At 40.8% G+C, this 26420-nt stretch overlaps 3 protein-coding genes across 3 annotated transcripts; 2 read left to right on the forward strand and 1 right to left on the reverse strand.

Moving 5' to 3' along the window:
* The first annotated feature begins 754 nt into the window (after positions 1-754).
* On the forward strand, positions 755-4135 carry LOC115688914 (uncharacterized protein ycf23-like). The gene is made up of 9 exons (XM_030614871.2): positions 755-1177; positions 1281-1346; positions 2094-2168; positions 2500-2562; positions 2684-2743; positions 3167-3256; positions 3347-3454; positions 3622-3744; positions 3859-4135. Exons 1-9 carry the CDS (start codon positions 977-979, stop codon positions 3985-3987), a joined length of 915 nt encoding a protein of 304 aa, XP_030470731.1. The 5' UTR covers positions 755-976; the 3' UTR covers positions 3988-4135.
* Positions 4136-5010: 875 nt separating this feature from the next.
* On the reverse strand, positions 5011-11402 carry LOC115688917 (high mobility group B protein 14-like). Its single transcript, XM_056319487.1, has 6 exons — positions 11161-11402; positions 10800-10988; positions 7834-7891; positions 7660-7704; positions 5427-5507; positions 5011-5342 (listed from the first exon to the last, which is right to left on the reverse strand). The coding sequence occupies exons 1-6, from the start codon at positions 11232-11234 to the stop codon at positions 5295-5297; spliced, it is 495 nt and encodes a 164-aa protein (XP_056175462.1). The 5' UTR covers positions 11235-11402; the 3' UTR covers positions 5011-5294.
* Positions 11403-19040: 7638 nt separating this feature from the next.
* LOC115688933 (3-oxoacyl-[acyl-carrier-protein] synthase I, chloroplastic) lies at positions 19041-25772 on the forward strand. The gene is made up of 7 exons (XM_030614895.2): positions 19041-19580; positions 21183-21614; positions 22186-22359; positions 24438-24551; positions 24627-24728; positions 25240-25306; positions 25395-25772. The coding sequence occupies exons 1-7, from the start codon at positions 19125-19127 to the stop codon at positions 25460-25462; spliced, it is 1413 nt and encodes a 470-aa protein (XP_030470755.2). The 5' UTR covers positions 19041-19124; the 3' UTR covers positions 25463-25772.
* Positions 25773-26420: the final 648 nt, after the last annotated feature.

Here is a 26420-nt window from a genome sequence, read left to right on the forward strand (position 1 = left end):
AAGAGGATACGCTCTGGCACAGCATGACTTGAAGCACAAAGGTGGTCATGCCCAAGTACGACCCGCTCCACATATAGGTTGGGCTATCATGAACCGCTATAATTCGAGGCATGATGAGCCACACGTGGGGCCGTACCGGACCAACTCATTTAAAATTAGGTTAATCCCATAAAAAAGCCTAAATTTTGTCATGTGAGATACTAATATCTTAAACTTTTTTTTTACTTCACCAATATCCGAAACTCGTAGAGTGACTGAAAAGTTTCCTGCATTTGATATCTTAAATGGTGTAATCCACCCATGCCATAACGTCATATTTTTAACCATAATTATGGTTGGAATTGTCAAGAAAAGGTATTTTTTGGATTGCCGATATAAATTTGAGTGTATTGGTAAGATGAAAAATAGTTTGAGATATCGGGGTCTCACGAAGATAAGTTCAGTCTATGATGGGATTTTCCTTTGAAATTTACACGGACATATTCGAGCTAAGCATCCGTTCTACGGGGTTGACACATGCCTTGTATCATAGGATCCGAAAACTCGAGAAAACACCACCAAAAGAGGGATAATGAAGTTAGACCGGATTAAAAATGAGAGAAATTAGAGTTTGGGAGAAAAACTGTCCGTTTTCGATGAAGTGTTTATGCAGAGCGAGAGGCATGCTCCTTCGCTTTAGGAGCATAATGCCTAGAGGAATGTTTGTTCAGTTCAAGTAAATTCTTACGTTGTTGAATGCAAAGTACCTTATAATTCCCAAAGAAGGAAACAAAGATCTGCCAAAAGTACAAACCGCCCCCCTTGGATCAAATAGGATGGAGGTGAGGATGGACCCGAGCCAAAATATCTGAAGACGCTTTCTGGGAAACTGATGCAAAGCTAGCTGTCTCCCCCTCCTAGCCCTCCTTATCCAAGACCCCCCCATTAGAGAACACATTGCATAGTGAGAGGTGAGGAGACGGGAACAGAAAAACAGATGTACTCATCAATCTGCATGCCGATGTCTTCTCCATCTCAATCTCTCCTGAAGCCAAACCAGAACCCTCTTCTGGGTTCGGCTCTTTCTTCCAAACGATGGTCGCCATCCAGAAGAAGAACTTCTTTGACAACCAGGGCAATCCTATCAACTTCCAGAGAATTAGCCTTGAATGGTTTCCATGAGAGAAGGGCTCTTAAGGTGATGATAGGAGAAACACCCGCTTGCATCTTTAGCTATAAATTTGACTTTATCTTGAGGTTTTTAATTTTGTGCAGACAATTGGTTGATGGTTTTGTTGCAGATTATTTCAGGTTTGCAAAATTTTGACAGAGAGAATGTGTCTTCTGTAGTTACTGCTGCTGATAAGGTTGGTTATGGGTTTTTCAATCTGCACTATGTTCTCTGGTTTACCCAGGTGCCACTCCAATGGTTTATGAGAAGACATGAGTCCTGCCTTTGAAATTTTCATTTTATGGGCTGTTTTCTTCACGTTTGTCACTGGAGTGGATAGGCAACAAAATGGCTTTAACTGCATTTCCTTTGATTAATTTAAGTTCAAAGTTTTCTCTGGTAGCATTACTCAATTTGAATGACTCCCAACTTTGTGACGAAGAGGACGTTATAGGTTGCAGAAAGTGTTGTAGCCAAATTGACAAACCACTCCCATGGTCAGGGAGCTTTTGTTCTAAATGTTACAGCTCTCAAGGAAACCTATATTTCCCAAACAAAGCATATTAATTTTTTTGTCTGATGATGACCCCACTTAAGGCCGGTATACCCAAAACCCATGAAATATTTTGTAACATCATGAGACAAATAAGACACGAGCCAAATCCCGAGGGAGCAGCCTAAAGATGGGATGGTTTTGCACTCGATAGAGTTGGTTGGATATTAGACTTAATCCAAATGCAAATGTCAGAGTTCAATTGGCTTTGTTATCTGTGTAACTGTCAATCACACAATTAACCTATCGAAAGTTTTTTCTGCTGCTTGGGAAAAAGAAAATGAATATTCTTGTTACTAACTAGAGAATGTTGTTTTCATGGGCTTGCCCATTTTGTGTATCTATATTGGCTATGGTCCGACTGATCACCATGTCTGACCTACAATGCAGGGAGGAGCAACTCATGTTGACATAGCTTGTGATCCTGAGCTAGTGAGGTTAGCCATTGCCTTGACTTCTCTTCCGGTGAGCATTCTTGTTCGAAGTTCTTGTGCGTCCACTTCCAGTTTTGCTTCTCAAGATGAGCAATGTTCATGTTCATATTTCTATCTCGTGATATTATAAAAGATGATAATACAATCATCTTGTAATAGATAAGAATGAAGCTTTGAGAGTAGCATTTGAATGAATGCATACCTCGATGTTTAGTATCAACTACACCAAATGTTCATCACCTTGTCCATATTGCAAAGTTCATCACTGAACCGTGTTCAGATGAAGGCAATTTTTTGAGAGCTTGTTTGATTTTGAGTGTTTAGGAAATAATTTTCTTTTTTAATTGTATCTCCTCTTTCAGGTATGCGTTTCTTCAGTGGATCCAGCAGCGTTTGTGGCTGCAGTTAAAGCGGGAGCTCTTATGGTTTGACTTATCGTTGCTTGATCTTCCAGCTTCTACTTCTCAATTAAGGAATAAAAGATCAACAAGTTTCTTGCAGATGAAATATTCACTTAGAATGAGAAAATGTTGCTCTTTGATGCAGGTTGAAATTGGAAACTACGATTCCTTCTACGAGACGGGCATGGTTTTCTCTCCAGATCAGGTAGTTGAGCTTGTGATACTGCAATCTTTTTCTCAGTTCTAAATTATGTGGACATCTCTCGAGTAAATGATGTATGAAACATTTCTGGCCAAAGATGGCTGAGAATCCTTTAGCTGGGAGCTAACAATTTTGCAAATTTAGGAAAAAAAAATAGGGCCTCAGTGATAATGATTTCCAGGATGCGCATTTTCACATAATGGAGGACGATAAAGATTATGCGGTGATCCATGGACCTCTTTTCTTATAAAAGAGTGAAAGATAGAAAATAAGAAAATACTGGCATGGCATTGTGTTCTTTTTATTTCATCAAAGATTCTCTTTATTTCTAGTCCCAGGAATAAGTGACAGTTTTTACAGAGGCAGAGAAAAGTTCGAAAAGTTCTTCATGATTTTATGTCTCATGTTGTCAAATGCTCTTTGCAGATTCTAGATTTAACTAAAGAGACTAGAAGGATCCTGCCTTCCGTGCCATTGTCCGTGACCGTGCCTCACACAATAAGCCTACCTGATCAGGTTTGTAAGCATCCCTATTGTTTCTTTGGATTGGAAATTCATGTCGATTCACAATGTCGAGTAGGTAACGATTTTGAACAAACCAAACAGGTGAAGCTTGCTGAGTTGCTGGAACAAGAAGGTGCTGACATAATCCAGACAGAAGGAGGGAAGTGTTCTAATCCTTCTGCATCCGGAGTTCTCGGCTTGATTGAGAAGGTAAATTTCAGAAGCTTTAACCATTATCATGTGTCAACGCCTTCAATAGCATGATTGATAAGTAGATCCTGATTTGTTGGGATGTTTTGGCGATGGTCTGTTTTATTTTGGTGACGGCTTCACACCACGAGATATTAAATCTGCTTGCTGTTATATCATAATTTTAGGCGACGCCTACATTAGCTGCGGCATATTCTATCTCAAGAGCTGTCAAGATTCCCGTGATGTGTTCGTCGGGTCTCAGCGTGGTTACGGCTCCCATGGCCATCACTGCCGGTGCTGCGGGAGTGGTATATATGCCAATCTATACTCTCATTCCACTCTTTAATTAGAGGACGTCTTCTGTTTTCTCAAGTTCTTAGGAGTCGGTGTGCTCAGATTTTAAGTCATTCGAAAAATTGCAGGGTGTTGGATCGGCAATCAACAAGCTTAATGACGTGGTCGCAATGATAGCTGAGGTCAAGAACATAGCAGATTCGTTGAAATTGCCAAGCCAACGCGATGTACGGAAAGAGAGATCGTTGAACTTGTAATGAGCTTCATACAATTACATACGACGTTCTTGTTCTGGTGCAGTTGTGCTCCTGTTATAACTCTTGCACAAGATATAACTCAAAATTGAATTACATGAACTAATAGAACCTCATCCGCAGTGATAACCAAATGAAAAGTTTTGGTTGATTTCGCGGCTTTCATTTTTCGTGGATAGTAAAGTCTCCTATTGAATGCAGATTGACAATTCTCCGAACTTGCGCAACGGATTGTTTTGTGAGAATTACGATGAGTATAGAGACGGTTGCTCCTCATATTGAGAGAATTACGCCACAAAGTCATAAAGAAAAAGCCAAGCACGGATCAAGATCATCAATTCAAAAGCCATATCTACCAATTCACAACCTTCCAAGGGATCACAAAAGGGCTGATGATACAATAAGAGTGACTGATACAAGATGAATTACTAGTTCAAAGGACAACAAACGAATTGGGAACATCTCAGGAGCCCATTCCTACATCCACAACCTAATTCCTCATTTTCTAAATTCTGAGCTTCAGAGGAACATTCTTTCACTTTAGAGACTAATGCAGCACACTGGATTGTATTTCTATGATCAAACTTAGTGTGCGTTTGTTCCGCTGAAAACTTCATGATACAAGAAAATATTTTCCATGAAAATCATTTTCAAAGAAAATGGTTAGTTATCATTTGTTTGGTGATTTAAGGAAATTGATTTCATTCTTACCGGAAAGGAAAGTCATTTTCCCTCAATCTAAGCTTGTCGTTTTTCAGTCCATGGAAAATGTTTTCCAAAGATCAATTGGTTCTTCCGTCATCCAAATAAGGAAAGTCAGAAAATAATTTCCCACGAACAGTTTTCCTTCAAACAAACGGATTCTTAATTTGCGTTCGCAGCAACACACCGCAAATTGAATAGCTTGCTAACCCAACTTAAATCGACCATATTTGTAGCCTGCTAGGCATTTATTTTAGTTCATTCAGTTCTCAGCAAATTGTACAAAATTACATCAGAGAATACCTGAAAAGGAGTCGGCTCAAGTTTGATATAGTGCACAGGGTATTGCCTTCATTAATGATCGATAGCTACACCAAATTGTGCAATACTACATTGCACAAAAGAGGGGACAGAAAATGAAGTCGAAGCATGCTAAGAAGTTTAGTTTTCCTACACATGAACATGAGAATCTAAACCTGCAATCGTCTCCAACTTCCAAGAACTAACTTGAGAATTGTCAAGTAAAGAGAATTCAAATCAAAGGGCTACTGAAATTACTAATCATATACAATGGGCAGATCAATTACTCAATATCATACAATCACGTCCTATTTAAACTCGGAGTCATCCTCAGTTTCCTCATCTTCACCGCTTTCCTGCAATTCACACTCTCTTCTGAGAAATACTTCACGACACAACGGCAAGATATGACGAGCATACACAGATGAAGCAAACTATACCTTTCTTTTGATGTATTCTGCCATGGCCTTGTCAAATTCTCTCCTTTTCTCATTGGCTAAGTCATAATAGTGAACCTTTTCCTGTCAAATGCGATAAAAATCCATATGAAACTCTGGGTTAAAAAAAAGATGGATAGATTCATCCCCTGAGAGGGGGATCTAAATCATGGCTTGGAAAAGGCAAACAAGTGAGACGTAAATGCATTGGCCAAAAATAAAAGCAGTTATACATCGTAAGGTGATTGGCCAAAGTGCCAACCCAGAATCACCTGTCGAGGCGAAAAGTGCACATAATGGATCATCAACCACATAACAGATGAAATCAAGATGGGCTGATAATTGCCATCACAAGATGCTAAACTACAGGATAGGGGTCTGTCCTAGGACCAAGCATGATAACTTCAGATATGCAAGCCTTAATCGGCAAATTCCATGAACATACTTCACGTCCAACGTCATTTTCTCTTCATGTCAGATTCCAAAAGAGGATTCCTCTGCCCAACACTGTATGCATACTTTGTCTATTTAAATATTCAGACTTCACTGTTATTTCCATCACCAAACTGGTCTTTAAAAAGAAAATGGCACTATAATTGGTGTATTCTGATCCCCTTGCCTAAGTGATTGGCCAATATGTCACTATATTCTTGTTCTTGATTTTGTTCACATCTCATTCACATTGTAATTAATGAACACAATAAGGCCAAAAAGGAACAATCAACCTTGAAGTACTTTGTTATTAAACAATGGTAAGCTGCAATATAGGAAATTTTTCATATATTAAGGGCTGTCCCTTACAGAAGAGTATGGAACACAGCCCGACAAAAGGGGTGAGGGCAAAGGAAAGAAACAGAATGAATACTTGATTTGAAGGCGGCAGTACTTTAATTTTGTTGATGCAACCTGGAGAACAGAACCAAATAAAAAAGAACCAAAAGACTACTAAACCGAAACAGAGAGAAGGAAACTAAGTGTGAGCGAATGATGGATGGAGAGAAAGAGGACACAAGATGCTCAGGCAAATCCAGTAGAGAGGGTGGCCTCAATGAAAGACTATAATTGTTATCTAAACATGGCAGTGTAAATCCAAAAAATACCATTATCCTAAAATAAACATGCTACTCCACTCTTACAAGGTCGACATATTTGCTACATGAGAATCATCAGAAATCTCCCTACAACCAATTTTAAGTGTTTCATTGGGAAGATGAAAGATATCTTACACACTGGTTTGTACCCATAATCTTCCTTCCCATTACCAGGCAGTTCCAACTAAAAGCTGTAGTCTAGATCATAGTTGACTATTTCATCTTCACCTCCATTATACCCTATAGGCTATAGCACCCCCATATACTGCTCTACACTACCAAAGTTAGTTTGTTCCTCCTCATCCTCATCCTCCTCCTCCCTCCCTCCCTCCCTCTCCCTCTCTCTGTCTCTCTGTCTCTGCGTGTCTCTCTCTCTGTCTCTCTCTCTCTAGGCTCATAAGTTCGAGATAGCAAGTTCTAGATCTTCACCAAAACCTCAGGAATCAGGTCTTCAAATTTCCTCCATTTTTAAACTGTCATTTTGTATCCACAGCACTTCTCTTTGAATTTCTTTTTTATTTCTATATTTCTTCTCTAGTAGTAATGCAGTAGAAAGGACTCCAAAATTGATTGCATCCTACCACTGCTCTTTCTTCTCCAGGTAGCAAGAAACTGCTGTGAGCTGCTGTATCTAAAAACTAGTAGGGGACCAGTGGGTGTCCTGTTCAGTCATAGTTTTCTTTAATCTGAGTTTCTTTGGAAATGGCAGTGACTGGGTCTCCAGGCTAGCCAGTGACCTGCCACTGCCTGATACCACAGCTGACAGGTGGCAGTGGGAAGATGGATTTAGAAATGGTTCCAGAAACCTTCTTGTTCCATCTTCTTCTTCATTGTTTTTAGCCTATAGAATGCTCTCTAGAGGATTATTAAGGACATTAATTTCTATCAATAGAAAAAACATTTGTACTCAAAGCATCTAAAGCACATGCCAAACGTAGGATAGGACTAGATACTACATTAACCGACCTCATATCTGTTCTATTTCTCTAAACATCACTATGCATAGGAAACCCTCTTTTGTAGTTATTATATACTCTTCCATGAATAACATGACCAGGGAAACCATAAAGCAGCAATAAAGTAAACCCAGATTACGCACCATTTGAGAAAAGCCTGGTGAATTTAAAGGGATAGATATCACAAACCTCGTAAGTCATTGTCTTCCACTTCTCACCACAAGCCTTGCCAATCTAGAAGGAGAGAACAAATAATAACATGAATATATAGGACGTAATGCCAGAACATACAGGTAGCATCATATGCAATGAATACCAACTACCAAGCCACTAATATTTACAAAGCAAATATTGTGAACGTACATCCCGCATTGACTTGACATCTGGGTTCCGCTCTTGATAATCCTTTCGAAAATCCTCCCTTGAAATGGAAATAACAGAATCACGTCATAACATTTCATTGTACAAAGGAATAAGATTTATGATCTCTTAAAAATATGATGGTCCTAAAAAACACAGAAAGCAGTATAACTCTGCATACGATGCTCAAGTCAGAGTATTTAGTGATTATTCCCAAGGATTCATGTACTGATGCAGAGAAAATGATACCCAAACAGGACTCAGGATTAAAACGAAAAGATAGATAGAACTGATAAGATGATATCGTGACAAAAGTAGCTAAACACATGAACAGATAAGACTTGGCAGTTGTGGATCTTTGTCAAAGAATCACTGGAAACTCAAAGACTCCAACTTCAAGAATATGCAACGCTTAACTTGATCCCGTTATTAAGACAGTTATGTCAGTATCAAACATGAAAACAGATAACTTTTACAGGCTCAAAGTCATTATCCTATTGAGGCTAGTTTTCAGTTTGGTGAGATAATTTGAGCTGGAGTCAGATCTGCATACTATTACATTGAGTGGATTTGAAACCAGAATTGTCCCATAACATCTCTCTAGCCTGACCACCCTCCGGAACTTTGCAAAGTAAGGCTGTTTGACATCATCCATATTGGCAGGAGAGAAGCCTTCCAATCTCAGAATACTTATCATGTTAAGGTTCATACCACAACCTACAGCTTAATCCACTTCTAAGATTCTAACTAAGTACAATGGAGATTTTCCTCTTAATTACATTCACATCAATTGTAGTCCCTTGAGTGCTCCTCAATCCTGTATGGAACTCTTTTGCCATGCCTTCAAACAAGGGTGTGAGAAAGAGACATTTGTAATGGCGTATTTAGTTCCATGGGCAGCTTCCAAATTACTTCTGCTATAAAATCATATTCGCGATTTCTGCGAACGAGTTATTTGTGTTTACTAATAGCAATGCAATACAGAGATAACTGATGGCAGTATGAGAATTAATCTTGTCCTTGACATTTTACTCAAACAATAAGTCCCGAAACATTCCGAAACCTGGTTGGGGGGCAATTTCAAACACGACATGTATACATGACTCGAACACTACGAAGAAACAATTAAGTAAATGAAACTTGAATCTGACACAAGACAAACAAGATAAACATGAAATCAACATGATTCCCTTCTTATTTACAAAAAATAATCTCCATCATACTGGAAACACTTTTAAGCTACTTTCATAATGATACAAAACATTTAGAAATATTGACACAACAAGTACTGCTACCCTACTGTTGATGACTCACCACCTGTTATCTAAACCCTAGACCCTAGGAAGGTTAACTAAAAAGAATAGCAAAGAGGGCACTTGACAATGCACCTCCAGGCTAAAAAGGCAATTGACATAGTGGCATCTCCTTCTTTAGAGAAAGATGGGCCACCTGTTCAAACCTCCGAACATAAAGGGGTGAAAAAAAGTGATACGGAAAACACTGGGTCATTATCTCCTTAACCAAAAAATAGAAATGAAAAATACACCTCCAAATTGTCCATCCCATTTGACTCTAGGATATCCAGATCATTCCCTACAACCACCAGCAGTGACATAAGTGGCACTGGTAGACTAGCTAAATTTAGTAGACCCAAGTCGATTCACAAATCACAATTTGGTTTCAGTTATGAATTATGGTACCACCAAACCGCAAACAGACCAACTTATTTCACTAGACCGATCCACATGTTAAAAGCCCCTAATGGAAGGAACGAGTCAATTATAAGCCACCCAAGGAGGGACTTGACTCTCAAGTCTCAACCTCTAGAACAGTGTACATAACTACCTGTGCATAGCTTCAAACCATGAGACCGATATTCAGTCTGACGATGTATGCTATACATATGTTTCTAAACAAATGTCACCAGAACCAACTCGAAGCGCCATTTTCATCAATTCAACAGTTCAACACAGCCTAGTATCTGCAGAATACATATTTTCAATGTTCTCAAAATTGTGTTATTCTATTGTCCATCCTTGACTACTATATTTCAAGCACTCTTGCTCTTAAATGCAAGATAATGATGTTTGAGACAACAAAGGATATAGGTCAATGTCCATTACACAAAACTATTCTAGGTGATGACAGATATGGCATTCACTTGCTATGATGTACCTTCAAACTGTCAAAAGTTGCAAGGGTATATCTGCTGCAGTAAAGAGCACCAAAATAAAACGAAAAAAAAGCAAAAAAGCTTCTATCTGCCAGAACTTAGTATGGAGACCTAGAGGCCTTCCGACTACTAACTATCACTCACTCAAAAAGACATCAATCAGTATGATGGAGGCATACTGCATGCAGGAGACATACTGCATGCAGGAGACAAAGCTATCTAGCAATTTAGACAAGCCACAAAATCCTAAAAACAACAAGAAAGAAAGAAAGAATTTATACATGACACGACCACAAGTATTAGAAACCCATTTCAATCATCAGGAAAAGGCTTTTCATATTTCAGACACATAAACTAGCTCCTTCCTGACAAAATCTTCTTCATCTTCTCTCTTCCACTACACCACATATCGCAAGTAATTGCACACCTAAAAGATCTACTACAATGCTCATGCAAAATAATCGTGCGTTAAATCGTTCATGAAAAATCCACAAAAACATCACTGGACAATTCCTGGTCAGACTTCTCGGTGGAATATAACGCGATGACATAATTCAACAGCTTGTTTCACGCATAAGCAACATCATTGACCAACAGTCCAGAGATTACTCCGACGAATTCTAAAATTCCAAGCGACCAGCAACATCTCTAGACCAAGTACAGACACAAGCAGGAGACAACACAACAGCAACCGAATTCGAGAACAAGCCAAGATTCCTAGTCCTAACAAATTGGGGGGCAAAAAAGAAAACACCAACCATCTATTAAACTGAGACAAACAAGTCGAAAAACTCACAAGAAGTAGAAAAAAGCAGTGGGCGGTTTCTTGGGCATCTTCGCGTCAAGCTTAACATTCTTCTTCCCTCTCGCCGTCTGGCCCTTCTTCACCGACTTGGGCCTCCACTCCTCCTCGCTCTCTCTGCTCAGCAGAGCCAACTGCTTCATCTTCTCACTCGATTTGACCCTCAACACCATCCTGCCTCTCCTGCGCATTCAACAAAACCAAGACGAGATTCTTTAGGCCCTACAAACGACACCCGCCATCGGAACGCTTCGCGGAACTCGCTCCTCGGGTCGAATTTGGATCATTCTCAAGTGGGTCGATTTCAAGAATCAAGAAAACCGAGATGGGGGAAGGAGAGGAAGCGATTACTCACTCGTTCGACGCCGCGTTGACGGCAGGAGAAGAAGAGACGGATTTCCCGCGGTTTGAGGATTTCTTGTTGGGCATTCTTGCGGGGGGCGACACGAAGACTCCGCTCTGCTTGGCCTGAACTCGGGGTTGAGTGAGAATGGTGGAGAACTTTCAGGCCGCGACGACACAAACGAACGCCGACGGAAGGACTGTGGATGACGAAATGCCAAAGCCGACCAACTATTTCTGTTTGTCGGTTGATTTCAGGCTAAAAGGTGTGTCTGTTAAGGTTGTCAAAATGTTTCGACCAAAAAGAGGTTGTCAAAATGTCAAAAGGAAGCACTCACCCATTCACTCTATTCATATATTTCGACCAAAAAAATATTTATATATGACAAAAAAAAACTATATTTATAAGGATTAATATTAAAAAAACCCCCTAAACTGGTACATCTGTAGTAAATTTACAGTAAACTAATTTCTGACTACCAAAAACCCTAAACTAATATACTTGAGACAAATTTGCCCTATGTTAATTTCCGTTAAATTTTACCGTTAAATTGTTGAGTTGAATGACATGTAATAGTTAACGGATGTACCAATTTGGGTTTTACCTCCTCTGTTTGTCACAAGTTTATCAATTTGTGATTTTTCGTTGAATTAATCTAATTTAACGAGGGGTAAATTTGTTACAAATGTACTGGTTTGAGATTTTTTGTGATTAAAAAATTGGTTTGGGGTTAATTTGTTACAAGTGTACTAGTTTGGAGTTTTTCGTGGTTAAAAAATTAGTTCGAGGTAAATTTATTATAGGTGTACCAGTTTAGAGTTTTTAATGGTATTAACCCTTAAGTATATTTATATATTTTGACCAAAAAACACTATATCTATAATTTGACAAAAAAAACTATATTTGTAAAGATTGAATTCGATTTTCTACATTAGTTATACATTATACAAGAGATAATATACACTACAAATAACACTCTTTCTCTATCTTGTCTTGTAAGTGATAGGTTTCTGGAATTAACAAAGATAGGAATCCGGACAATCAATTTTCTTTCGCTATCTTGAAAGTAAGAAATCCGACATGACACTCATGTTGATTAAGTCTCGTGAATTAATTTTCAATCGAGACGAAAGCGAGGCGACACAAACAAGGCGGCAAAGTTTGTGTGCCTCTCGTGAGGGCGGGGATCGGTTGTACAAACTTGCGTTCACGGAGCATGAGGTGGATACGACAACTAATTCACACCTCTAGTAATGTAGCAATAACTAGTTAGAGTAGAGTATGTACAATAAGCACATATCTCTTTATTGATCAAATTGCGTTTGGCAAAAGGAGAGGTTTTTTTTTTATCTCACTCATCTCTTTTATATACATATGTGTGCGATGCTTATAAAGATCAAACTTAGGACTTGATACCCTCCGGCCCCATCTCCTTAATTTATTTGCGAGCAGGGTCCCTTTGTCCGTTGGCGGAAAAGAGAGTTTGAGCTATAACCTTTTTGGTAAGAAAGTAGTCAGACATTGACTCCTATGCCTCTCTCATTGAAATTTTTGCCCGCTATAAAAATTGTTGTGTTATTGACCACGACGAGAATAGAAATCTCATTCCACCTGTCTCTCCAACCGTGGCAACGGTTGATAGCAGTGTTTGTCATTAATTGCTCGATGTCTGTGGATCATCATGTCAGCAATTGTCATTAATAGCAGTCTTTAGCAGTTGTCGGCTCGGCAGGGACTTATTCCGGGCTTACCTGGTGGATAGTCTTAGGGTGCGCATGACAACCATTCTCGCGCTCTAATTATTTCCGAACGTAAATGATTTTTTTATTCTCGTGCCTCGAAACAATTTCTCGTGCATTTGAAGGCGTCCAGAAACTGTCCAAAATTTCTATTCCTGGAATAGAAAAGAATAGAAATGCGTTTGGTAACTACACACAAATTCCTTTTTATTAATAATATTTTGAATTGTTTAATTTTTTTTTTCTTTCTACCCAGGTCATGGCCGGTTGCCGGAGACCAGCCATAGCCCAGGCCGTCGGTGGAGGCGAGGGTCCCCCCTGCCGGCGAGGGCGAGGGCTGGACCCTCGCCGCCTGGGCGAGGCGGCTCGCCGTCGGTCATGGTGAGGTCGGCCTCGCCCAGATCGGGTGAAGCCGAGCCTCGCCCTCGCGACCCACGGCGTAGCCGACCTCGCCGTGGGTCACGACGGCGAGGCTCGGCCTCGCTAGATCCGGGTGAGGCCGACCTCGCCCTCGCGACCCACGGCGAGGCTCGGCGTCACCCTAGATCTCGGCGAGGCCTAGCCTCGCCGTGGGTCGCGACGGCGAGGTCGGCCTCGCCTGACTCGGCGAGGCCGAGCCTCGCCGTCGCGACCCACGGCGAGGTCGGCTTCGCCGTGGGTCGCGACGGCGAGGCTCGGCCTCGCCAGATCCGGGCGAGGCCGACCTCGCCATGACCGACGGCGAGCCGCCTCACCCAAGCGGCGGGGTCCAACCTCGCCTCGCCTCGCCGGCAGGGGGACCTCGCTCTGCCGGCGGCCGGCGAGGGCCGTGACGCCCTCGCGGCCTGGGCTGGGCGGCCGCCGGCCACAACCCAAGAAGAGAAACACAAAAAGAAGAAAAGAAAAAAAAGAAAAAGAAGAAAAAAAACTGATTCTCAAAATTGTGCCGAGAAACAAGAAGCAACTTTTTTTTACTTCTTGATTCTCTTCCAAAACTGTTTCTCGGCACAAATATTTGCAAAAATGTGCCCAGGAATAAAAAGTTTACCAAACGCATTTCTGTTCCCAAACTATTTCTGGGAACAAAAGAACAGAAATTTTCACTATTTGGCACGTTATCAAATGGGCCCTTAACGTCTCCAGTCGAACATTTCGGCAGTGAGTGAAACACGCCTTAATTGGGGACATTACCAATTCGGTTCTAACTTTATTGTACAGATGACAATTCAGTCCTAAATATTTTCATTTTAGCAATATTATCATAAATTTTTGCTTCGAAATTTCAATGTAACCTTTCTGGCCAATTGCTGATGCGGAGTTTTGTCATCGTTGGCCGTCCTACATAGTATGCTAACTTGGACAACTTTTGGATCATCGTGTTAGCGATTTTCGATGGTAATTAGTCAGAAAAATTAAGACTTATGACTACATTGATAAAACCGGAGCTGGAGTAAAGTCGAAGCGATCTCTACTCCTAGTACACAAGCCGAACCTACGCTACCAAAGAATCCATAAAATGTTTGGAACACTATAGAAGTGAAATCGTGAAAGCATAAAGCCGACATGAGAGAGTGTGCCCTCAAGACTGCTTGGGAGATGGGCTAGTCGAGACGCTCGAAAACTAGCCTAGACGTCCCTTGATTACTATAACAAAAAAAATGAAATGACATGCATGATTTTGGTCTTAACATCTCACATGGTCTTCAAATTAGTTTCACAAGATACGGAAAATCTCTCTAAGATCCACCATTCATTAACACGATCATTTGCAACAAAAGTTGAGGGGATACTAGGGAAATTTAGTTGGGACATCGAATGCATAATTGTCTGCATTTGATATATAGAACATCTGGTTTTATTAATAAAAGTTTAAATCCCAAGCACATGTAGCTAGGAATGACAATGTACAATATTTTATGGATAGGCAACTATCCAATTTTTTCATCTCTTTCATATCTTCCTACACAACCAATAGTGATCTTTTAGGCTGCGTTTGGTAACTGACCAAATAGTAACTGATTCTATTCTTTTGTTCCCAAAATCATTTTTGAAAGATAAATCCTTTTGGTAAATTTTTTGTTCCCGAGTACAAATTTGCATAAATTTGTTCCCAAAATCAGTTTTGGAATAGAATCAAGACGCAAAAAAAGTTGCTTCTTGATTATAGGAACAAGAATTAGAAATGAAAATAATTTTTTTTTCTTCTTCTTCTTCGTTTTCTTCCTAGCCTGTTGCTAGTTGCCGGCTGCCAACCACCGGCGACCGGCCATAGGCCAGGGCCGGCGAGGGCGTCGCGGCCCTCGCCGGATCTTGCGTGGGTGACCTCCGCCGCTGCCGTCGCCAGATCCGGCGAATGTCGCCCTCGCCGGATCTGGCGAGGGCTGCAGTGAGGGCCGCGACGCCCTCGCCGGCGACCTGGCCATGGGCCAAGGAAGAGGAAGAAGAAGAAAAAAAAAATAAAAAAAGGAAAAATAAAAAAAAAGAAATATTAAAAAAATCAAAATATTATTAATAAAAAGAAATTTTGTGTAGTTATCAAACAAAATTTTGTTCTTTTTCTTGTTCAAGAATAGAAATTTTGGGCAGTTACCAAATACCTGCAAATGCTTAGAAATTGTTTTTGAGAATGAAATAAAAAAGAATCATTTCTTAGTAGAAATTATTTTCGAAAACAGAATGGTTATCAAATACACCCTTAATCCTTTATTTGTGTTAGACGAAAAATTGGACTAATTTGGCCCCTGTTGCTTAGGGAAAAAGTTACCAGAAGTGTAATTTTTTTTTTTCGAATTAATTGAGTGCTACATTATTGGTTAAAAATCTTTCGCTTAAGTGTTATCAGTGATTTGGCAGTCGGAATTAACGAAAAATTGAGGAATTGGGACATGGAGGAAGGCCACTACCAACAGTAAAAAGGATTACCACAATCAATTTCAGATTTTCTTCTTTCCTCTAAAATCATAACACCAACATATCTTCTTCTTTCCTCAGATTTTCGATGAAGCGTCGTCGTTTTTAGTCCCATTTGCCCTGTCATCTCCTTCAATTTCCACTTCGGACTCGAATTCCTTTTCAAATCACGTTGGTCTCAAAGTTCTATTTAAAAAAGTTGGACGAATCGCTGGAATATATATTGGAGGTGCTCAAGTGAACGATCGTCAATCAATGCGGCACTCAAATGATTGAAAAATAAGTATGGCTCTTTAGTGACGCCATACGAAAATTATGTCACTTGTGGTGTTATTGTCCCCATATTTTATTGCTTGGCACTTACCTCAAATTGGCAAATATCCTCACAAACGATAAACAGTCGAAAGTTTTGAAATGAAAGTGAATTGCAGTTTAAGCCGAACACTTGGTTGGTGCGAGTGCGAAGCTCTTACGATAATATGACTAGGAGATTCGCCAGCTCTAATTACCCCTTCCCACCAATTTCTTCACAAAGAGAAAGGGAAAGAAGGAAGAAGAAGAGACAATGGAGGGAGGAAAAGAGAATGAGAATTGCCAAACTATTTTATGACCATTGCAATATTCACCAAAACGAATCATAAGAACAAAAAGAAACACAGTTCAAAACAAAAAGGGGGAAGTAGAAGGGATAGGGAGGGCATTGCATAATGTGAGTTTTCTCATCACCCGCGGATAAACTTCATTCGTCAGTGCAGGCGGCTCCACCAAGGTGCCAGACAATAGTCTTAACTGCTTGAAAACGTTGTGATGGTAACAGCGTAAGGTTGGCCAGAATTTTTCTACGAGCGCAAACAGCCCATATTTAGACGATGTGGAATCATGTACAAATAGGCAAACCCAGCATCCCCAGGCTGGCTCAAATGCCAGGGTAGGCTTTATTCCAATCGGATGCCAGCACGATATTGTCTGCGCCTGATCGTAGCTCATCCACGCCCGTTCGGCTTTGAAACGAAACGAATTATGCTTGTGTAACGTTCCACGAGACTTAACTATTGGCACAACAACCCATACTTAGATGATATGGGATGAGAGATACATCAAAATTTAGGGGGTGAGGAAGTGGGACGGTTCAACTTGTGAACCAACTGACTGATTTTAGGTCGGCTAACATGAGGATTAGGTAGGTCCCTTGGTAAAAAAAAAATTGAAGTATCCGCCTTGATCGGTTCGGCTTTTGGTATTATTTCGATATTTAACTAGTTTTTAGCTTTTTCTTTGTACTTTCTACAGAAAAATAATATAAGATATATTGGAAATAAGTTTTGAATCAATGCCTTAATCACTATGCCGCCATTTATTTACATGGTATGTTTTCTTAACATTATAGTTATACTACTTAAAGTTAGTCAGAACCGGCCGGTTCGGTTTCAAACCAAATGCTAGGGAAGCTAGTTCGGTTTCCGGTTTCAAAAATCAGAAGGTCCAGATTCTTTAATCGGAACGTACTCACTCTGGAGCTAATTACCCCTAGCGGAAACCCAATAGTTAGCTTATCATCATAGACGAAGAAGGACATGAAAGGAAGAAAAAGAGAAGAAAACAAAATAAGCATGTTATGCCCTTTGCACAAAAGAGGAAACTGGGGCCTGCCTTGGGTCGTTGATGGTGGTTACCGAAGATATCTCAAACCTAAGTTTCCGACCGGGGTCGCCACGCTGTCCAAGCGTATATACTTTGCGGGCTGACTGGATTATGTTTCTTATTCTAACACGTCGGTGCCCGCACGCCCAGCCTCTACAATTGGCGAGAAGATTTTTCTTCCCTCTCTCTAGGAATATTCCCGAGTTTTACGTCCCAGAGTTTAACGAAACAGTAAAATAAGCATGTTATGCTCATTGCACAAAAGAATCTGGCTTTTTCTTTTTTATCGGATGTCTTCGAAGAGACGATCCGGCTCTTTCAATACATGAGAAAAGGAGAAGAGAAGCGCCTAGCCCTTATGATATGCTTCTCCCCATAGTCTTTTCCATCCGTTTTGGTCAACCTCATTAGATTAGCCTTGCAAGCATCACCATTGCATATGGACACACGAATCGATGGCTAGCTTGATTGGTGAAGAGAGGGGAAAAGGAAGAAGTACCATTTTTAGGGGGAAACATCACCAGGAAGAGGATCAATCAAAAACTCCCCGGGCAAACCATCTTATAGTTTACTTGCTGCATTCTCAACAGCCCCACCAATTTATTTGATATCCCCTTGGGATCTCAAAGTCAAAAATCTACCATATCTACCCCAATCATACAAGCAGACGATTGTCCTAGGAACCACATAATTGTTGGAATAATCCCACCAGAAAAATGTACACTTTGTTTATCAGGAGATCGATAGTCCAATTTCTTTTTTTGTCTCATCAATGCCCAGAAGTCGTACCAGTGAACCAATTGTACCGTCCGTGCACAATGACCGTTCAAGATCCTACGGGACTTTGTCCAACATGGTGCCATGTCGAACGCCCAAGTGGAAGGTGTTTTTGGGTGATCGGTGCAAGTTTAGGGTGTTGATAAGGGAAATTTTTTTTTTTTGAGGCCAATCTATGAAAAATTAAGGATTTTGATTGGGATTTTGCACGAATAACTATCTCGAATTTAAAAAGAACTTAAGTCAATTATTCTTTACTTTCTCTCGATGCCATACATGAGATGTCCCAATTAAGAGAAATCATCTAATGAATTCAGTATATGTAACAAGCGGAATCTGAACCACTGAAAATTACAGATCCCGTCAAATATGACGATCCGATTTCACTTCAGCACACGCCCTAGGTTTAACGACCGATCGCGGATCGAGCCGCCCTCGCCCGGCCCCATCCGACCCGATCGAGCTCGGTTCGCTCGGAGGGGCAGATGGGGTCGCGATTGCCCTTTCGAGCTCGGAACCAGCTCCCTCTCGGCCCCGTCTCGTTCGCCCCGAACCCATATAAATTCCCTACCGAAAGCAAAAGACGTTTTTCCCGTCACGGCCCCGACCGGGATCGATCGGTCCAAGTCCATTGATCAGGTCTATTCAATGCGAGCAGCCAACGTCTCCCACGAGTAGTAGAGAGATTGGTCCAACGCCCAAACAAAACAAAGAAAAAAAAACCATGAACATATTGAATCGCCAACGACACCTATATGCTCTCTCTCTCAATCTCATAATCTCACTTCCACAACCAACAACAACACCAACAACAACAACAACAACAACAACGTCTTGTCTCCCTCTTCCTTCTTCCTCCGGCAGCTTCGTTATCATCGCCACCGCCGCTTTCTCTCTCCTCTCCCTCTCTCTCTCTCTCTCTCTACAGCCATGCAATCCCTCCAATCTCCGCCCCTCCGCGTCTCCCCGCTCGACCCCCTCCGCCGCAAATCCCCCAATGCCTCCCCCGCCGCCGCCGCCGCCGCCCCCACCCCCCGGCGCGTCGCCCTCCCCGCCGTCAGGTCCGCCGCCGCAGCCCCGAGGCGGGAGAGGGACCCGAGGAAGCGCGTCGTCGTCACCGGGATGGGGCTCGTCTCCGTCTTCGGCAACGACGTGGACGCGTACTACGCGAAGCTGCTCGCCGGGGAGAGCGGGATCAGCCCGATCGACCGCTTCGACGCCTCCAAGTTCCCCACCCGGTTCGCCGGGCAGATCCGCGGGTTCTCGTCGCAGGGGTACATCGACGGGAAGAACGACCGGCGGCTCGACGATTGCCTGCGCTACTGCATTGTCGCCGGGAAGAAGGCGCTCGAGGATGCTGATCTCGGCGGCGATAGGCTCTCCAAGGTACCGTGATTCTGGGCTTTGATTTCCGTTTTGTGCTGCTGTGGTTGCATGGTGGGAGAATCTCTTGATTTGCGTCTTGGATCTGAATGGTTCTCCGATTGCTACACGTTTCTCCTGATGCAGTGCCGTTTCTCTTGAGCTTTGAGCTCGGTAGTAATGAATGCCGGGATCCAAATTAGATGTCGACGCCATTGGTAATCTGTAGTTTCCTCATTCCTTGTGGTGAAACGTGGGAAGTTAATTAGATGTCAATGCTGGGCTCCAAAATTCACGTTTATTTGCTGATTCATTTTCATTGTCATCGTAGTTGAGCTAACTCCAGGAAGATTTAGCGAATCCTCTGATGAGAAAATGGATACTGGTAGTAAATTTGTAGACAAGGGTGGAGCATGTTTGCTGGCTTTGCAATCATAGTGCTTTAAAAGTTGATCAAACATTAGAAGTGACTTTTAGAATGGAAGTTTGAGACTTTGGGGGTCTGCTCTTTCTCATTGCTAATTTGCGCCTAGATACTGGGGACGTCTTTTTGCCTCGTTCCTCTCTAGGAAGAACAGCTTGACGTTGTTGGTACCAACTGTTCAACGTTTTTTTTCCCTTTGGAAAACCTCTGTAAAGCGCGAATTCCTTTGCTTTCCCTTCGGCTATGAATTTTTCCTGGTTCAGATTCAAAAGCCATTTCCTGTTCAACGATGTTTTCCCTTTGGGAAACCTCTGTAAAGCACGAATTCCTTTACATCACCAGTTTTTCACTTAATGCTCAACTTCCTTGACAGCTCCATGTCTAACATGTAGCCCAGCTCCTCTGGCTTATTTACTGACACACATTTGTCCTCGTGTTTTGCAAAAACCAATGCATCAATTGCAATGTTAGAACAATAATGTCAAATCCTGTGCATCCTCTGATGTACACTTCCTCTGCTGAAAATGATGCTCATGAACCACAAACGTGATCTCACATGCTCACATACATTGATTTGATGGAACCGCTGTTTGTTGAATTCAATTGTTAAAAATAGAAATTCATCTGCACTAGACCGGCAGTGTCTGCTATCTGGATAACTTCTCTGCTGTGTTTGGGAAATAAGGGGAAATGAGGGAAAATGAGGGGAATGGAAATTGGGGTGGAAAATACAGAATAATTTTTTATTTTTGTGAGAGGGAGAGGAGGGAAAATTTGAATTTTTGGGTATTTCTCTTATTTTTCACATGTAAGCCTCCCAAACAAAGCCCTCTGCTTCATGCAATCATGAAAGCAAAGAGAGAGGAGCATGGATGTCTGAGGAAATGGCATAAACATTTTCTTGTACTTCTCTCATATTCTGTATGTTGTAGGAGATAAATTCGCCAAACCCACTATTTCTGTTAAATAACTTGGTTTTTGGCCCTAGAGAATGCAAAAATGGGACTATTGTAAGTTTGACATGCAGATAACAGCGATTCTATTTGTTGAAATTCCTTTTAGAGTTGCTTTTCTTTGCTTTGGAGGCAGTAATTCTGATGTTGCAATGTTAAGCCTGTGTCGAGGAATAGTGCCTTGCCCTTAATGCACAGTATTCTTTCTAAATGACAAAATCACTAAATTGCTGACATTATTCTACGCAGATCGAAAAGGAGCGAGCCGGTGTACTTGTTGGGACAGGTATGGGTGGTTTGACTGTGTTCTCTGATGGAGTACAGAATCTAATCGAGAAAGGTCACAGGAAGATAACCCCCTTCTTTATTCCTTATGCCATAACAAACATGGGATCTGCCTTACTTGCCATTGAACTTGGTTTCATGGGTCCAAATTATTCCATCTCAACTGCATGTGCCACTTCCAACTATTGCTTCTATGCGGCTGCCAATCACATCCGTCGGGGTGAGGCTGATCTGATGATTGCTGGTGGAACTGAAGCTGCCATTATTCCCATTGGCTTGGGTGGTTTTGTTGCATGTAGAGCCTTGTCTCAGAGAAACGATGATCCACAAACTGCATCAAGACCTTGGGATAGAGATCGAGATGGTTTTGTCATGGGTGAAGGAGCAGGAATTTTGGTAAGCTACTTTACTTTTCCTTATTGTCTATACTGCTATGAGTGTATTTTTCACTGAAAAGTGCTTCAGTTTGTATTTTAGCAGTCTGCAAAAAGACACAAACTACTGCTTTGCTGTGCTGTTAGATTTAGATGCTGTCTGAATATGTTGTGGGACACTTGATTATTGAATTGCTGGATCTGCCACTTTTTAGTTTCGAGAAGCATGTCGATATGCGTGTATTTTTTCGTCTCCTTTTCTATGTATATGTCTTTTATCTTTTACAATAGAAGCACTTGTGTGACATCCATAAAATAATGGGAAGAATATTTCATTGGTGATGTGCCCTTTGTAATTTTCTTTGGAATCCGTATACATTTGGTTCTCACTGTGCATTAGGATATCTTGTTTCATCTGTGTCTCTCTGTATATGAACATCTCTCTCTCTCTCTCTCTCTCTCTCTCCCGTGCGCGCGCGCCGGCGTATGTTTGTGTGCATGTCAACCGTATTAGCTTTCACTATTGGTATCAGACTTTTCCAAAGCATATACTTTTTGTGAACTTGTTTGTGAACCTTTAATTCCCTGTCTAGGTATTGGAGAGCTTGGAGCACGCAATGAAAAGAGGTGCACCGATTATTGCTGAGTATTTGGGAGGTGCAGTTAACTGCGATGCTTATCACATGACTGATCCAAGGGCTGATGGACTTGGTGTTTCCTCTTGCATTGAGAGGAGCCTTGAAGATGCGGGTGTGTCACCAGAGGAGGTAGTCTGTGCTTCCTTTCATCAAATTTTTATCCCAGTATTACTTTCTTTCAGCCTTTACGTTGTTTTCACCATTGTGGACTTCTGCAATGGATCTCTTTTCCATCTATTGTTAGTTTCGTTACACATCCTTGATTTTGAAGGAATTATGTATTGGCTGAGAATTTTACTGAATTTGTCACGCATTTTTCTACAAAAGAAAAAATTGCTTGTTTTCCTTTCAAGTTTTAGCATTATTATCTTCATGTTAGCTTGGGTCCTTACTTTGTGCATGAAACATGCCTTTGCACTTGCCAAATAAACAAGAAATAACAGCCAAGCTTTTTCCAACTAAATGGGGTTGGTAACATGGTGTATTGTACTATCTTCAACCTTGATACTGAAGTGCTCAAGATCTTTACTCAAAAGTTGTCCACATCTTTTTGGCCTTTCCAGTTTTTTTCAAACCATCCAGTTTTTAGGTATACAATCTTGTAACTATTAAATGTTATTAACTCCAAATTTGCCACTGCTACTACAAACTTGTGTGGTTCTGGCACTTTTGTTTGTAGACAACTGAGAGAGAGAGAGAGAGAGAGAGAGAGAGAGAGAGAGAGAGAGAGAGAGAGAGAGAGAGAGAGAGAGAGAGAGAGAGAGAGAGAGAGAGAGAGAGAGAGAGAGAGAGAGAGAGAGAGAGAGAGAGAGAGAGAGAGAGAGAGAGAGAGAGAGAGAGAGAGAGAGAGAGAGAGAGAGAGAGAGAGAGAGAGAGAGAGAGAGAGAGAGAGAGATGAGTTGAGCAGGAACAAAAGTGTTATCACGTGAACAGATATTGAATCAATATTACCAAGGTCAATTACCAAATTATGCAAGTGTTTGATGATCTATGCACTTGTGCACTACTCAAACATCATCAATGACATGAAAAGGGTCCTAAAGTTGATATCTTTATGAGATTGGGAACAATTATAGCTAATGTCAATCCTAGTTCCAAAAACAAATTGATGGGCGAAGATGTGGTAGGTCTTTATGATAACCATGTGAAGCACATACTGTCTTTCCTTGCTTCTTTGAAAGCAATCTAAAGAACATATCTTGCTGTGTGCTCTCCAAAAAGTGACACTGTGTGCTCCACATGGCTGAGAGGGTATTGCTAATGTCAATTCTAGAATTTGATATGGCTGTCTTTCCTCACCTCTAAAAAGATGTAGGACTTTGCGGCCCTTTTTGGTTGATGAATCTGCCAATATCTGGCCATGCCAAATCTAAATTGACAACATAACCGCTGGCCCTTCCAAAAAGTTGTGAGGGTATTGCTATTGTGTCCGAGTTGCCATTAATAGAAGCAGGAAATTTTCTTTGGTTATGTAATTTAGGCATCACTTGATTGTATTTTTAAGCCGAAATATATGACAAGCTTTCAAGCGCTACAAATAAAATATGCTTCTGGTGGACTTTATCTTATCGGCCAAACAGGTGTACTGGAAAAGCACAACGATTCATAAAAATTGAAAATGAGAGATAAAATTTGAAGGATTGTTAGTACTCTCATGCTGTTAAATCATGAAAACACTGAAAGTTTCGTTGTAAGCTGTTAATATTTGAAAACACTAAGTTTCGCTAGTACTTAAGTGTGTGTGTGTGTGTGTGTGGTGGTGAGACTTTCCTGTCTACCTTGCCAATGTGGGTATGGAGAAAGATGAGCTTTACATGTCAACTGAATTCATCTTCAGCGATAAATATGGCTTGCACAGCCTGTTGATTATTTCTGATCACAATGGCTGCTCAAGTGATGTCACAATGGATACTAGGAATAATGCTGCTCTATAATGACTCATGAGGCAATTTAGATGTAAGGGCTGATGGCTCCAAACAAAAGACTTTCATATTGTGAACTGATTTCAAATGGTGGATGCCTTCTGTTATAGTTCAAGGAACTCCTAAAGTTTATAAAATATCTTTGTTATGGGTAATCATGCTAGATCTGCAGAATCTGATTATTGCCAGTAATTATCTGAGGTCGTGCCTGCCTTTGGAAATTGAGCATATAAGCTACTTGGCGCCAGAGATAACTTGATTGTAAAAGTTATTTTAACTGTTCAGGTTAACTACATAAATGCACATGCAACTTCAACTCTTGCTGGGGATCTGGCCGAGATTAATGCCATAAAAAAGGTGTTCAAAGACACCTCAGGGATCAAAATAAATGCAACCAAGGTAATCTCTCTCTCTCTCTCTCTCTCTCTCTCTTTATCTCTGATTGACTTGTTTTAACAAATTATACTGTTTCAGTCTATGATTGGACACTGTCTTGGTGCTGCTGGAGGTTTGGAAGCTATTGCCACAGTGAAAGCAATCATGACAGGGTGGCTTCATCCCAGTATTAACCAATTTGTATGTACTTTCTACTCAACCAGCTTACAACTGAATAGCTGTCAGCTGTGAAACGATGAATACTGACTTAACGAAGAGATCAATAGAATTCACTTGGCAAGATGTTATCAAGTTATAATCTACAAACTAGCATGTAGTCAAAACTACTAACTTATAACACAAGAAAGTTACAGAATCATCTCTGCGCAGTACTTCAAAGGACGAGGCATTCTGAAACGAAGCCCCAAGTAATTACCATTGTTGCTTAGAAATATTAATGCAGACTAAAAACATATTTAAGCAATGTATATTCTTTTTATGGACGAGATATTACAAAGGAAGCGGATGACAAATGAGAACCATAACATTAATAGTCAATCAGTCAACTTCTTTATTGATAGTCTTTCCCTTCCTCTCTAATGCTTACACGTTTCTACTTATTTGTAACCATGATGGAGAAGAACTTTGCTTTTGTAGAACAATTTGTCTGCTTTGATATATGTGTTTGTGACATTCATTTTATCAACTCTAGAATCCTGAGCCCTCTGTGGATTTTGACACTGTCGCAAACAAGAAGCAGCAGCATGAAGTGAATGTTGGTGAGTGATTCCCCCTGAACGGATTGGTATTATAGTAAGATCATTCTGAACGGTACATCCGAGGTTAATTGTGGATTTGTCGTTGCAGCCATATCAAATTCATTCGGATTTGGAGGACACAACTCTGTGGTGGCCTTCTCAGCGTTCAAGCCTTGATTATGCTGGACCATTGTTACGGGTAACCTGAAGATTCATCTCATTCGTGGGAGATTCCGGAATTTATTTCTCATTGAGAGCTGGCTTATCCGCTAATAGTTTAGATTTGCCAGATGCCTTGCATGTCATTCGCAGTTATTCAAAAATTAGCAGCTGCCAACTAGGGGAAGAACTAATTATGTCATTTGTATCTTTAAATAGAAGCTATCTACTAGTTGCAAGAGATTTTGTTAAATTTTGGGTCATCTTTTGGCAGAGGATATGCTTTACGTTATTTATTAAGTGATGAGTTATGATTTTGCATTTTTTACATATCCTATTCTGTTCTCGTCGTGCAAAGGGTATCTTTCCAATAATTCCATGTGGGGAAAAACTTTGTTTTGGTAGAAGTGTGTGTTCTTTGCTTCAATCCTTTTTGGGCTGAGAAAAGGATCTCTAATCTTGGCAGAACTTATTTGCATGGTTGCACTTAGTGGCACACCTATTTGCATTCAAGCCTGTTACCTTCCAGTTACGAAACATTGACGCACTGAGATGTGGAATTCTTTGAGCAGGTGTTGTTTGAATTTATTTTTTTAGAAAAGAAACGTTTCTCAATCTGATTACTCAACTTTAGTCCCAAGAAAATATTGCAGAGAGACCAATAATTTCTTATCTGTTTTTCATATGGTGACCTCTTTAAGTTGCTTGATGGTTGTGAAATTAATTTCGCATGTTCAGATCGGATCATCAGATCATTGATATGTAAAACGTATGAGGAACTCGTGCCCTTTCCGTCCCCTATAGTTTTGGTTAGGTTGTCTAAAATATATGCTTTGGAGGAAATATGGATGCGTTTTGCTATTCCATGTTCCCAATAGCTACTTCTAGGAATAGGATTGTCTTTCCATTTCGTATTTCTTACTAAAAGTAGAGATCAAGAAAGACCTAACATCTAGAGGGTATAGCGTTAGGAAAG

This window comes from Syzygium oleosum, unplaced genomic scaffold (assembly GCF_021117445.2).
Source record: "Syzygium oleosum isolate NSW1041296 unplaced genomic scaffold, Sole_v2.1 Sole_v2.18, whole genome shotgun sequence".
Classification (NCBI taxonomy): Eukaryota; Viridiplantae; Streptophyta; class Magnoliopsida; order Myrtales; family Myrtaceae; genus Syzygium; species Syzygium oleosum.

Bases quoted from the DNA above. Each gene is read 5' to 3' on its own strand.
- LOC115688917 (XM_056319487.1), bottom strand. From the start codon at position 11,234: ATGCCCAACAAGAAATCCTCAAACCGCGGGAAATCCGTCTCTTCTTCT. The intron at 7,892-10,799 runs GTGAGTTTTTCG...TTCCATTTCAAG, and splicing joins ACTGCTTTTTTCTACTTCTT to GGAGGATTTTCGAAAGGATT. The intron at 5,343-5,426 runs GTATAGTTTGCT...TGTGAATTGCAG, and splicing joins CAGAATACATCAAAAGAAAG to GAAAGCGGTGAAGATGAGGA.
- LOC115688933 (XM_030614895.2), top strand. From the start codon at position 19,125: ATGCAATCCCTCCAATCTCCGCCCCTCCGCGTCTCCCCGCTCGACCCC. The intron at 24,552-24,626 runs GTAATCTCTCTC...ATACTGTTTCAG, and splicing joins TCAAAATAAATGCAACCAAG to TCTATGATTGGACACTGTCT. The intron at 24,729-25,239 runs GTATGTACTTTC...TATCAACTCTAG, and splicing joins ATCCCAGTATTAACCAATTT to AATCCTGAGCCCTCTGTGGA.
- LOC115688914 (XM_030614871.2), top strand. From the start codon at position 977: ATGTACTCATCAATCTGCATGCCGATGTCTTCTCCATCTCAATCTCTC. The intron at 1,347-2,093 runs GTTGGTTATGGG...CCTACAATGCAG, and splicing joins TAGTTACTGCTGCTGATAAG to GGAGGAGCAACTCATGTTGA. The intron at 2,169-2,499 runs GTGAGCATTCTT...CTCCTCTTTCAG, and splicing joins TTGCCTTGACTTCTCTTCCG to GTATGCGTTTCTTCAGTGGA.